The 13431-nt window shown below is 34.5% G+C and overlaps 1 protein-coding gene across 2 annotated transcripts; it reads right to left on the bottom strand.

The window, feature by feature from the left end:
- Positions 1–602: 602 nt before the first annotated feature.
- LOC108672752 (dihydroorotate dehydrogenase (quinone), mitochondrial) lies at positions 603–13312 on the bottom strand. Of its 2 annotated transcripts, XM_018160474.2 has the most exons (10): positions 12977–13312; positions 7822–7913; positions 7163–7280; positions 6079–6278; positions 5367–5561; positions 4691–4859; positions 4629–4655; positions 3635–3782; positions 3015–3174; positions 603–866 (listed from the first exon to the last, which is right to left on the bottom strand). In XM_018160474.2, exons 1-10 carry the CDS (start codon positions 13001–13003, stop codon positions 788–790), a joined length of 1215 nt encoding a protein of 404 aa, XP_018015963.1. In that variant the 5' UTR covers positions 13004–13312; the 3' UTR covers positions 603–787. The 2 variants fall into 2 exon arrangements, with proteins under 2 accessions (XP_018015963.1, XP_047738193.1); XM_047882237.1 differs by lacking the exons at positions 7163–7280; positions 7822–7913; positions 12977–13312 and adding an exon at positions 7013–7026.
- Positions 13313–13431: the final 119 nt, after the last annotated feature.

Genomic DNA, 13431 nt, shown 5'->3' with positions numbered 1-13431 from the left:
GAAACCTAAATAACACTTCTCTAGCGTAACAGATCTAGCTGACACGATAAGGCATAATGAGTGCTGGATAAGAAAAATCTTCAGTGAAATATAAGATGAAGTAATCATTTCTATATGAAATATAGAACTAGAAATCACTTTGGCCTTTTGCTATGGACGACGTTTGCTAACACGCGGTTCCAAAAATCTAATCAATAATTGATATAAATCAATTATCTCGATAAATCTAATCGCTGTTCAATATGATGTAAAGTCATGTAATAAATGCATTGGGTTAATAAGTTAAAACTAAGTCAATAAATTGTCATTTATTGGACCTATAACTAAGCGATGAACTCACAGCGCTGCTTTGATGTGTTATTTTAGAGACCAAGCACAACTTGAGCCTGTGATAAATGACAGACGAGCCCCTATAAAGTGGTTCAATTATAACAACTAAATTACGTTGTTGGTACACTAAAAGGTTGGTAACATCCTAGCGCTTCCAGTCCAAAAACATACACGCCCCCGTTAGCGTTCCTGGCATTATAGAATAAAAGTGAATAGAATAGAACTGTCGGCACTGAAGAAATAGACCCATGGCCTGTTGCAGATTCTTGAATTTTTTGTGACTTGATTCACATCCGGCCTTTGGAACACAATCTTTCCATAACTTTGACAGCGGAAGTGTTAAGAAGCGACAGTGGAACAGTTCTGTTGAACGTCCCTAATTGCCGAGGCTCAGACAGGGTTGTTCCACTCAATTATTGCAGAAATTACGACGGCAGGTAAAGATGTAATTTTTTTATTATTGGAGCACATGACGTTGTTCCTTCTCCTTCAAGTCGGCGCCGATGACATCAGACACGCTTGAGAAGCCATCCCGTCTGTGTGAGAAAAGAAGCAATTTATTTGAATACGTAAGAAATGAATGAACCGAAATTCACAGGAATTAATGAAGGAAAAGTTTAGTAGTTGTTAGGTTAACTGGCAAAATGAAGAAGTATCAGAGCAGAGCACGTCAGTATCACTACGACTGTTGTGAGGAGTGGATGTGCTAACGCGAGACGACGAGTGTTCCTTAGCTGGGCTTTCTAGTAAACGCGTTGGCGACTGAAAACACCAGTACAAAAATGAAGTTTGTGGACCATTCATGAAAAACTAGTAAGTAAAGATTAAATTTAATCATCTTATGATAACCGTATCTACTCATTAGCCATCTATTTAGTCTTCTGAATACGGAATGTAAAGATGGGGACACTGAAGTCGAATTCCAAGATGGAATGGTTTGCCTTGAATTCAATCAACCTATCAAGACTTCTTCAACTTCTCCCTGCTAAAAAATTCAGTCAAAACTTGAACATTTTTTTATTTACGTCGAGATCGATTTGCGCAAATACCGGTACCGATTAAGGTAAAGCAAGAATCTTTCTAACTCATGGTGAATTTTACCTGAAATCTAGCTTTGTTCATCATGAGCTTCTGCTAGAATGCGTATTCTATTTTGAGAGTTATTCAATAACGTTACATTGGTAGATACAGAGGAACTATATAGTATTTTGAAATCTAACTATATTTCTTCGTTGATGACCTTAACTATTGTATCTCTTCTTTATGAAGCTGATTGTAGTTATGTATACAGGCACTATTTATTGCTCTTGTTTTGTCAAATAGTTGAACTATAATTCATGACTTCGATGTCGCAATTCAGAATTACAGTAGTTTGTGAGTCCTTGAAAGATAGTACGGTTGTTCCGTCTGCAAAGAAAGTTAGTTTGAAAGTCAAAAGTCATTCGGGCAGTCAAGCGTTACAATTCACATATAAAAGTGTCTATAATATATATATAAAATATATATCACATATAGGAGTATCCATAATAATATTATTATAAGTGTCCATAGTTTAGCACCAAGCTAGTCTGTGGCGGTGAGCTTTTCATTGAACCAAATTCAAAAGGAAGTCTAGATGAAACGTATCTCAAATGTGTGTTCGTTTTAATCATGAACTAAGAAACTCTGAAAAAAGTGTCCGATAAATAGGTATCGCATGAAGCTAAAATTGTCTCTAAACAAATTCTCAGAATTCAAAACTAATTGTAAATTTACGACCACAATTTAAGCAAGGTTACTTCCTGAAGGATTGACCGTTAATCAGAGGCAAGATTAGATTTGTCAATGTTGGCGCCGAGTTAAAAGAGGCTCTTGGTTGGTGAGTACTAAGTAGTGAGCGGCAGTGCCGCCAAACGATCTTCACATGGATGCTAGTAAATGTCAACAAACCTAATTCTTCAAAAAATGATAGAAAAATAAGGCTAGTCGTAAGAAAAATTTAGAAGTCTTTAGGCATCCCACGTCAGTATCATGGCATCTGTCCAGAAAAGTGAAGGACGATGAAATGACACCAATCAATAATTAATTTAGAATTTCACTAAGACTTTTCGTAACGATAACAGTTAAATTTCGCTTGCAGTGAACCTTGCCTGTGGGTTTTCATGCATGATAGAAACTTTGCTGCGCATTCATGTTTCCCGTGACGATTTGGAAATGCGTAATTAGACCATAAATTTTTGAAGTGATTCGAAACTGATCTCAACCTTCGCAGCGGCAAATTAATGTTAGCTTAAAACGATTAAATTAGCTCACGGTAATGACTCTGTGAATCTGAGTCGGTCAGCAATAATTAGATTAGATGATGAACCATTAATTACATGCAGTAGTGGAAGCTCCATTTCAGTTTGGAATTATTGGACATTTATTTAGAAGGGAAATATTAAAATTATTAGCTATTCCTCATAGTCAGCGACTACTCTTCGTCGTCTGCAGCAGCAGCTACATGACTGGCTTCATATAACAGACGCATATAATTTTACGACGTTATAGTCGTACCGAGTGTAGCTACAGTTGAACCTGTGTAGTCCAATATAATTTCAATAATTCATAGTAATTTTACTGACGTCATAATCGCACAGTGTGTGGCTACAGTTAAACCTATGCAATCCGATATAATTTGAATAATTCAAAGTACTTTTACTGACGTCATGAGATGCAGCAGCTGATCTTCTATCTCCGCCACGAGGGTAGGGCCGCCGTACACGAGCGCCGTGTAGAGCTGCACGGCGCTCGCCCCCGACCGCAGTTTGGCGTACACGCCCGCACCGTCGCAAATGCCGCCACACCCGATGATCGGAAGCTCTCCTGCACAAGTTTATATTGTGAAATAATCTGAATTTATGGGATTTATTTTTAATTGTAAATTATATAGTTTTAGCAACTAAAGACAAGCTGGAATATATGAAAAATTATGCTACTTTTTTACTAAAAAGCTACCCACCGGCCACCAGTCATCTGACGTTGATCTAACGGCGAAAAAAACTCGTAACCAATGTTAGTTTAATATCGTTAGCCCTTTTAAAACCGAGACTAGAATACATGAGGAACATTTATCTACAACGTACAACTAAAGGCCGTAGTTAGAATATTTTTAATTAAAATGTCACTATACGAGTGGCGATAATCAATCCCTTTTGCATAGTTTCGACTTTCGGTTATGAAATACGTATACGTATTGTATGTACAAATTAATTCAGTGAAGCGTACGTCTTATTAATGAATGACCCGGCCTTCGTATTTATATATTCATCAGAACATAATCAACCTTTCGTGATAGTAGCTACAGTCCTGATGACGTTAGTAGCTCTTTCCTCCAAAGGCTTGCCGCTCAGGCCACCAACTTCGTGCTTGTGTGAACTACGAAGCGTCGACGGCCGCGTTACCGTCGTGTTGCCCACTATGATGCCATCAACCTTCAATAAAAGATCAATTTTGTCAAAAAATTTCATACTGGTTATTTTTTTTCGGCATTTAAGGTCGGGCAATAATTCTAAAAATGATTAAGCTATCCAGGAATTTAAAAGCAGAATCAATACCACAAAAATTCACCATGTATCTTTATAAGAGAAAACGTTTCGGAGTGCAGCTCCATCGTCAGTTCACAAAATTCAGTTCAGAAGAATTCCTGGTTAACTTGCGATTTAAGCAAACAAGTGATTTTAATGATTAAGCTATCATTCAAATGAGCATAATTTTATATGCGCAATTTTTCATACAATAAAATATAATTTTAACTACTGGCTACGTTCCCTGTCAAAAAATTTTTAGAGTTAAATATTTTGAATGAAATAGATGCAACGATTCGTCTAAGAATGATCAAGCAGGGGCATTGGCGTATTCTAAAAATTTGAAGATTGGTTTGCATAGACACAGTTTTGTCATAAATCGTGTGAACATCTAGTGTTCAATATGGCATGAATAATGAAGTTGTATAATCAACTATTAACACGTCTACCATATCACCATGAATCTAGGGTGACAAGTTCTCTCATTATTAGATACCTATAATATAATAATAAATTTCCTCATTATTTCGATTTACCTACATTATATTACATTATATTATGAAGTGAAGTAGGTACTCGGTGGACAGTGCAAACGATTTTGTACAATAATGAAGTTAGTATAGTAATCAATTATTAACACATCTACCATATCACCATGAATATGGGGCAATAAGTTCTCTCATTATTAGTTATCTATAGTATAATGACATCAAGTTCCCTCAATATTTCTTCTACCGTATTGAAAACTCTCACTTTTTTATTGATGAGCACAGAACAGATGTTTCNTGTGTATAAGAGACAGGCACAGAACAGATGTTTCTGAGCTCGTTCTCGCTGAGGTCTGGGGCTATCTTAACAAGAAGCGGAGGTCTGCGTTGTTGTGGGTGACGCTTCACGTGCTCTGCGAGTTCAAGTTGAACGCCGTCCAGTAACTCGGCCAGAGCACCGCCAGCTTGTAGGCCGCGCAGGCCAGGGGTGTTGGGACTGATAAGATAACAAATTATTATAACACGCAAATAGCACTACATAGTACTAACAAGAACAACATATTCATAAAGTATTAGGTAATACTTTAGATTAAGTGCATCCAAAAAAGGGTGTTTTTTTAATTATATGTTTTTTGGGGTGTAGATTAAGAATCTGAAATCCGTTCTTTGCGGTCGGCATCGGAAATTTTTAATGGAACCTGTTCCTAACTGGACCTAACCTGGGAAGCTAGGTTTTTCCGGCCGCCGGACGGACTCCAAACATAGAAAAATCCTAGCCGATCAACGAAAATCTCGCAGGTATTTTTCGTCCCTGAAAAAGTATATGCATTTCACTTGGAAATTTTGATATGTCCATTACTAAATTATAGAGATTATAATTGATATTTCATATCGATCACTAAAACATCGAGATACTAATCATTATTAATTCATATCTAAGTAGCCACATGTGTCGCACTGAATTTATTATCTACGAATTAAAACAGAAGTATCTGATCATCACCTAGAGACATTAATGACTAGATAGTCAGCCAGGGGCGCCAGCAATCTGACCCCTTCCTTATAGTCGGCGACGTGGTCCGTAGAGTACTTATTCTTGCCGAGGTTGATGCCCACAGGGGCGTTACGTTGGCCTGGTGGTGGTAGGGAGCTCAAGTTCTCGTACACCTCAGCGTGGCCGCGACTGTTAAAGCCGTATCTATCAAGTTAAAGGTTGTATTAGATATGCAATGAATAACTGTTCTGGGAGACTGTATCTAGCACCGGGCACTGTGATGAGAAACCGTCTTGGTTTCTGCCTCACATTTATTTGTTTTGTAAACTGTCTTTTCTTTTGTAAAGTGTTAACTCCGTTACAATTCTGGATTTTTTTTGCACAGAAAAAGAACAAATAACAATATAAGTGATAGATTATTAGGAGAGGTATCAGGTAAAATTTACATCAGTAGTTTTTTAAATAGGTGCTCAATGTTATAAATTCACAAATTTTGAGGCTTAGATGCATGCAAAAAGGTCAAGTTCTTAGTTACGTATCTGATAACTAGTTCAACAAAGATTGATTTATCTGAAGTACCTCAAACCCTACAGATGGAGTTATATTATTGGCCAGCAATATACCTAAACTCCACTATTTTATGCCTTAAATTTACACGAACAGTATTAAAAGAATGAGAATAGTTCTTGTGCATATGAATTAAAAAATTCAATGCACTAGCCTGTTTATGACTGCTTCATCCTCTGAGAGCCGAAAAACGCGAGGCCCAGGATTGCCTGGCTGAGGTTTCGGTGTCACTGACCCAATCTCAACAAAGCCAAAACCCAGCCTGAATAATCCTTCGACCGCTTCACCGTCTTTATCATAGCCAGCAGCCAAGCCAATCGGTGAGCTGCAATCCATGCCCAGGATTTTTGTTCTCTGCAAATTGAGTTTCAAAGCTGAGTGTTATGTTGATCTTACTTACTGCAAGTTATGTAGATTGGCAAGTAGAGGCGTTTATCATGTAGTAAATACATTTTAGCATTCATTACAAATACAGTGATTGAAGAACAAAATCTCAAAATCAAGATTAATCATATGTTACATCAAATTATAAAGAGGTGCTGCAATAATATACTAATTAAGTTCATGGACCAGCACAATAATGATTATTATCTTGCACCTGGTAGGACATACAAACTTTTGTGTTATAAATGTGCACATATGTTGTATGATCTTTAATCTACTATATATATATAAGCTCTCAAAATACATATGCATTTGGAATAGTTTATAAGCATTACCCTATCTTGATGCTGAGTTTTGTTTTAAAAATTCATTGATTAATTAGGTACTCTTTACTGTTTAATAACTAAATTAAAAATTTGGTAAAAACTTCCAATACATAAAACAAAAAGTAGCAGAAATATAAAATACTCTTAGTTGATTTTAATTCAACATAATTTATGCAAATAATCTACATTAGTGAAAATACAAATCAGCTTCAAATTTTTGGCAAAATCCAAATTAATTAATTCATTTGAATTTTATTATTATTATTATTATCTTTTTTGCCAAGCAGATAGTAACTCTCCCTGAAATTTATCATACCAACAATAAACTTTTATAACACAATTTTATGACAGCCTGACAGGCATAGTATTCAATCTTACCAAACTTGGGTGTGGAGTTTGTAATTTATTTATTATTATTATCATCTCTTTTTGCCAAGCAGATAGTAACTCTCCCTGAAATTAATCATACCAACATGAAACTTTCATAACACAATTAAATGACAGCCTGACAGGCATATTCAATCTTACCAAACTTGGGTGTGGAGTGTCCTGTCGTTTTGGAAGCAGCTTATATTTCAGAGCCAATATTGACAGACGATGACTTCGCTCAGGATCCATTGCATGCAGCAGTGGTACTGTGACAATCCTGTTAACATTTTAAGCATGATACCTGTATTCTTGTTAATTTATTCAAAACAAGGTAATATTTTTTGCATCCTTCATGTGCTGGAGTGATTTTACTGCAGCTTATTTGTTAATAAAACAGTGAAATTGTTATTTTTTATTGGGTCAAAATGTCAAATTAATGTAGTTGGCAAAGGATCCCAATTCACCATTCATTTTCACCATGAATGTTATTGTTTGAAACTTATAATTTTTGATTGAGAAAATTGGTAATCAGAAGTGATGACTCAAGAAATTTTGTCATCTACTAATAGAGTAATAATTACAGATGAATTCCTGTAAATGATTCCTTTTTGTTCAAACTGAATGAATTTTTAATAAATAGTATACATTCTACCTGAGATGAAATCTAAAATATTGAGTGTCTCACGACAATGTCATTAACATGAATTTGGATATGGCAATTCAACATTTTGACTAATTAAATGCAACAAATGATGATATGAGACCAACTTTAACTACCTATTGATTTTAAGTGAGAAATAACTAGATGAGTAACATACCTGTGAAATTTAGGATCATTTTTGTAGTATAAAATCCCACAAAAACATGCTGCTCCACCAACTGCAACATAACCCAAGTCTCGCATTTTTCTCTGAAATTGGAAATAAAACTTTTACTAAATACCAAGAAACAATGTTAGCCAAATAACAAATTTATACTTTTTAGACTATTGTGATATTGCCTTCTAGCGTCTTGGCAGAAAATCTCCATTCCTAGCCTATGTTGTAAATTATTTATTCAGTTAGGACTGTGCAGGCTGTTAGCTTCTTGCTTGTGTTGAAAATATCTACTCTAAGAAATGACTACAGATTTAATGTCATTTTAGGAGCCAGGCCATTCCCACAAGATGAAATATACACCAGAAATCTCCTGGCTTCCATTAAATTATTTATAGTACCTACTATTGAATGATAGAGCTGCACAATTTAAAAATTATTTAAAACATATGACTTCAAAGCCATAAGATTTTGTTGAAATAGAAAAATTCTCCAGCCTAAACTCCTAGGAGCATCATTTTTCCCAACAAATTCATAAAAAAATATAACTCGGTGCTCACTGCAGTGAGTGACAGAGAGCGCATTTTCTCATCAACAATAACGTGAAGTCACGGACGGACGGACAGACAGTCGGGCGGACGGATGGACGGACGGACAGACGGACATGGCAAACACAATAGTGCATTTTTTCCATAAATGAGAAAATGCACTAAAAATAGCATAATCAGATGTGAATGTTATCTACTTTCCAACCAATGATTGAACTTTTGCAGGAATTATATTTTTTTTACTAAATTGGGATTTTATTTGTAATTATATATAAATTGTATTGAATAAATCCCTTTAATTGCAAAAATTTAGTAATTCTGCAAAAACATTGGGATTCTTACTAGTAATTCATTTCATGCAATTACATATATAAGAATCTTTAATTATACATAGTACTCAAAGACCTTAAGTTTAAAGTTCAAGACCTCAAGTTTAAAGTCAGCACCAGCCTTCAATAAACACTTTCAAGTGAATGAATGAGAGAAAAAATATATACCTGAGCCTGCAGGCAATTTCAGCCATTTCTGTGGCCTTTACCAAATTTCATTTCTGATGATTAACTAAGACATCACATAGGTGACTACAAATTTTAAAAAATGCCTGTAAAGCAGCCATTCTTACCAATGCATTTGAGAAAATTCTGTCTCCTTTTCCAGATTGATTATGGACCCACTGAGCAGTGTGTGCAATTTTAGAATATATGTCTTCAATGAAACCTGCATTAAAGAACAGCTTCTGCCAAACTACACAAATTTTAGAATAGTGCATGAAGTTTGTCATTTTTGGGCAGATGCATGTCCATTTCCAGAATAATTGCTTATGATGTCATTCATCCCATACTGTGATTGGTCAAGATTGTGATGTCATCCACTGTTCCACTCCAGACTGTGATTAGTTATTTGATGGCCTTTCAAAAATGCTACAAGTACTGTTTAATTTGATACCTCTCTAAGAATTCACTTGTTTGTTACTATGCTTGAGATTTTATCAATAAGCACTAAGCAGTGAGTTAAGTGTGGCATCAGCTGAAATGAAACTAATATTTTAACTATTATTGAGGGTAGTCACTAGTCAAGGCTCAGAATGTACGGTAGTGTACATGTGGAAACTGGTAAATTACAGGGTTGGTGATTTTTTTTATTTATATGATTTTTAGCGCATTTTTTCATTTATGGAAAAAATGCACTATTGTGCTTGCCATGTCCGTCTGTCTGTCTGTCCGTCTGTCTGTCTGTCTGTCTGTGACCTCAAGTTTTCGTCGACAAGAAAATGCACTCTCTGTCACTCACTGCAGTGAGTACTAAGTTAGATTTTTTTATTTTTTCAGCTTTTTGAAATGTTATTTTTTATGTTGCAATTATCCTACTAATAATAACAGTATATGGATCAAAATTGATGGCTAAAAAAGGCACTTATTGCCTTCAATAATGGCCAAGGTGGTGTTTCCCACTTAGGGATTTTTGGGTGAACAATTATTGATAAGTCTATTCATTAGCTTTGTAAAGTTTGTATGGAGCAAGGTAACAAGCTAATTATTGACCATTTAACCGAGGTCAATATACAAAAACACTTCCGGAATGTCGATCTTCTAAACATTGAAGAGTCACATAACAGATAGGTAGCTGATAGCACAGTGCACAACACTATCAATAGATCTACGAGTTTTATGTCCTATAAATCCACCAGACTCTACCCTCTAAACACACCAACTAGTAGAGACTGAGTGACTGACTGCACTTCCCATTTGATTCAGAAAAATGAACCAATATTAAACATAAATCGAATGATAACCAAACAAACCTCAAACAACTTGAAGGGAGACTAATGTTATGAGAAAAGCTAACACTGTTTGAAATAAATATATGCACAATTCAAACATTTTATTTCCATTCACTGCATTTAATTAGTATTTTATATATATTTTTATAATTGTAATTGTTTTGTCTAGTTTTAAATTGACATATTTAAAAATTGAAATTAAATATTTTAATTAGTATAGGTACCTATGGTACTCATATTAGGGTGGAAAATCTTTCTAATTGCCTAAAAGGTCAATACAATCTCAACCTCTCAATATACAGGGTGGGGCAAAACTGATTGAGCAGCTTTGAGTCAAAATAAAAGAGTAATGGAGGTACATAACAAAGAAAGTTTATTTTCCTTGAGGTTAGGATAACATACCATTTAGAATACGTCCTTCTGTTTTGAAAACAATATCTGGAAGATGGTGGCCATTAGCTGCAACAAAACGACTCCAACAGTGTGATGCAGCTAATGGACACCATTTTCCTAATAATGTTTTCAAAACATAAGTATTCTAAATGGTGTGTTATGCTAACCTTGAGGAAAATAAACTTTCTTCTTTATGTACCTCCATTAATCTTTTATTTTGCCTCAAAACTGCTCAATTGGTTCTGCCTCACCATGTATAAGCTAGCTAACACATTTATATCATATATTGTAATTAATATATAACAAATAGTCAAATAATTAGTTAAAGACTACTTAGCCTTATAAGAATTAGCTAAGCTGCTAGCTAGCTATGCACAATGTAGGTATTGCAACACTTGATGCCACTGTACCAAAAACATATAATTCATTGGAACCTAATACACATTAAAGGCAACAAGTTTATATTCCAATTTGTCATACATAGTACATTTTAACTAAATCATGAATAACAATACCTTGCTATAAATTAAAGACTGCCACTCAATATATTTGAATATATATAAAAATATAAAAAATAATAAAGAATCAAGATTTTTTAAAAAATCAAATGATTTAAACAATTTGATTTAATCAATGCCAACCCTGGCAAATTGGCATACAAAGCTACTAAATCTCTAACAATATTTGTTATATTTTGGAGAATTCATCAACAATTATATGGCAATGAGAATAACACTATTACCCATGAATGCCATAAAATAAAGAATGATTATAATAGAGAGGTAGACAAGACTTCTGCAACACTTGTTTTCAACTTTACTTCTTGTTTGTTTGCCTGATACAAATCTTATAATCAATATTTAACACACTTCTACCTGTTCAATTGATCTTAAAGTTTGCACACTTGCGTAAAGTCAGAGACAATGCATGAATAAATTGACAGAATAAATAATTTACACATTTTTTTTCATTTATTAAGAATATATAAGAAATAAAATGTTAACATAAGAAAACGTACCATCAAACGGGGTAAAAAGGGATGGTTTTGAGCGTTTTTTGTTAATAACTTCTTACCATGAAACATTTCAGAAACAAGTTTAGGCTCATTTTATAGCTCTTTGCAAGGGCTATCCAATGGCATCTTCAAAAAAATTCCATATGCTATTTGTAAGGTGCCAGACGCAAAATAAAACCATCCCGATTTACCCCTGGGAACGGGGTAATCCGGGACACTTGCTATAAAAGTTAATTTTAAAACGTTTGAAGCATGCAGAGTGTACTCATCTATTACTAACAGTACTTTGAAGTCCTCCTCTTTCATTGTAGATGATGTAGATGTAAAATAAATGACATTTTCTGTGATTTTTACTTGTTTTTCCTTTATTGATATTATATTACCCTATTCATTAATTACCGTATTATTAATGTGATATTACTGTATCCATGGACATGCCATTGAGCATTGACAATCTGGCAAATTGGCATACAAAGCTACTAAATCTCTAACAATATTTGTTATATTTTGGAGAATTCATCAACAATTATATGGAAATGAGAATAACACTATTACCCATGAATGCCATAAAATAAAAAATGATTTTAATAGAGAGGTAGACAAGACTTCTCTTTTTGCAACACTTCTCTTCAACTTCACTTCTTATTTGTTAGTTTGTCTTAACAGGCTACAAATCTTATCATTGATATTTAACACACTTCTACCTGTCCAATTGATCTGAAAGTTTGCACACTTGCATAATTAGAGACAAATTGATAATGCATGAATCAATTGACAGAATAAATAATTTACAACATTTTTTTCATACGATATTGAAAATATATAAGAAATAAAATAAATGATTAGTTTTACTGTACCCATGTCCCATAGTGGCAAACCACAAATTTTTTAGAATCAGTTCATTTTTAATTTCCTCATTTACCCAATATTTAAATCAATTTCTTATATATGATAGGTACTGCTGGTATCCAGGATAGTACTTCACTGGTCTACTTATTATTATTATTATAGGACTCACAAATGAACTTAAGGGAGAGTCTAAAAAACTCTCTGCTTTGCTCTTTAGAAGTCCTTTCTTTTAAAAGTAGTTTTAAATGCATATTTTTTTCATAATAAATTTAATTTTGCACCCATTATGCCCATTAACCAAAGTCACACTATTACCATAATCATCAGGTATCATGGCTATTTGGTAATTTGGTATGAAGTACGGTAAGTAATAATGAAAATGTGCCAAATGCAAAATAATTAATGTTGTCACAATGTCACTTCCTCAATCAATGTTGTGCTTGTGTAAAAAAATAATTGAAAAAATATGCCATATGCATTGGATAAAAAATATTTTAACTATTAATGGCATTATTGGCAATGACCAAGCAGATTGCATCATTGCAGCCTTGTATATGTAGGCTTAAAACTTACCCAAAACACAGCAGTTGTAGTGACCATTTTTACGTTTTATTTAGTCTAAAATTTTATGGTGATTCCTGTCCAAAATAGGTGTATAGCTGGGGCATCTATAGATCAACCTCGACGAGGTAGCAAACTCGGATAAAGACAAGCAACGAGTTCTTGTATTCCCAGCAAAATGCCAACCACGAACCGCCGACACACAGAACTTGAGAAGTTGAGAGAAGAAACCAAGAGATGCTCGGTCGCCCGTGTCCTGTAAGTCTGTAACTAACGAGATTCGAGAATAACTATGAGGCACGGTCACGGTACTGTATTTCCAATGTGCACGTCGCACGATATCATGGTACACTGATCTTGATCTTCTATTAGTTGACGGCGTGTTCCACCAGAGGCGATTCTCGCCGTAATCTGCTTATTTATTAAGTCTCAGGGCTGGAATCGATGAGTTTTGCCGATGAATTCTT

The sequence above is a fragment of the Hyalella azteca genome, unplaced genomic scaffold (genome assembly GCF_000764305.2).
Source record: "Hyalella azteca isolate HAZT.00-mixed unplaced genomic scaffold, Hazt_2.0.2 contig9987, whole genome shotgun sequence".
NCBI classification, from domain to species: Eukaryota; Metazoa; Arthropoda; class Malacostraca; order Amphipoda; family Hyalellidae; genus Hyalella; species Hyalella azteca.
The sequence above is the reverse complement of the archived record's forward strand: the minus strand, read 5'-3'. Positions and strand labels throughout refer to the sequence as shown.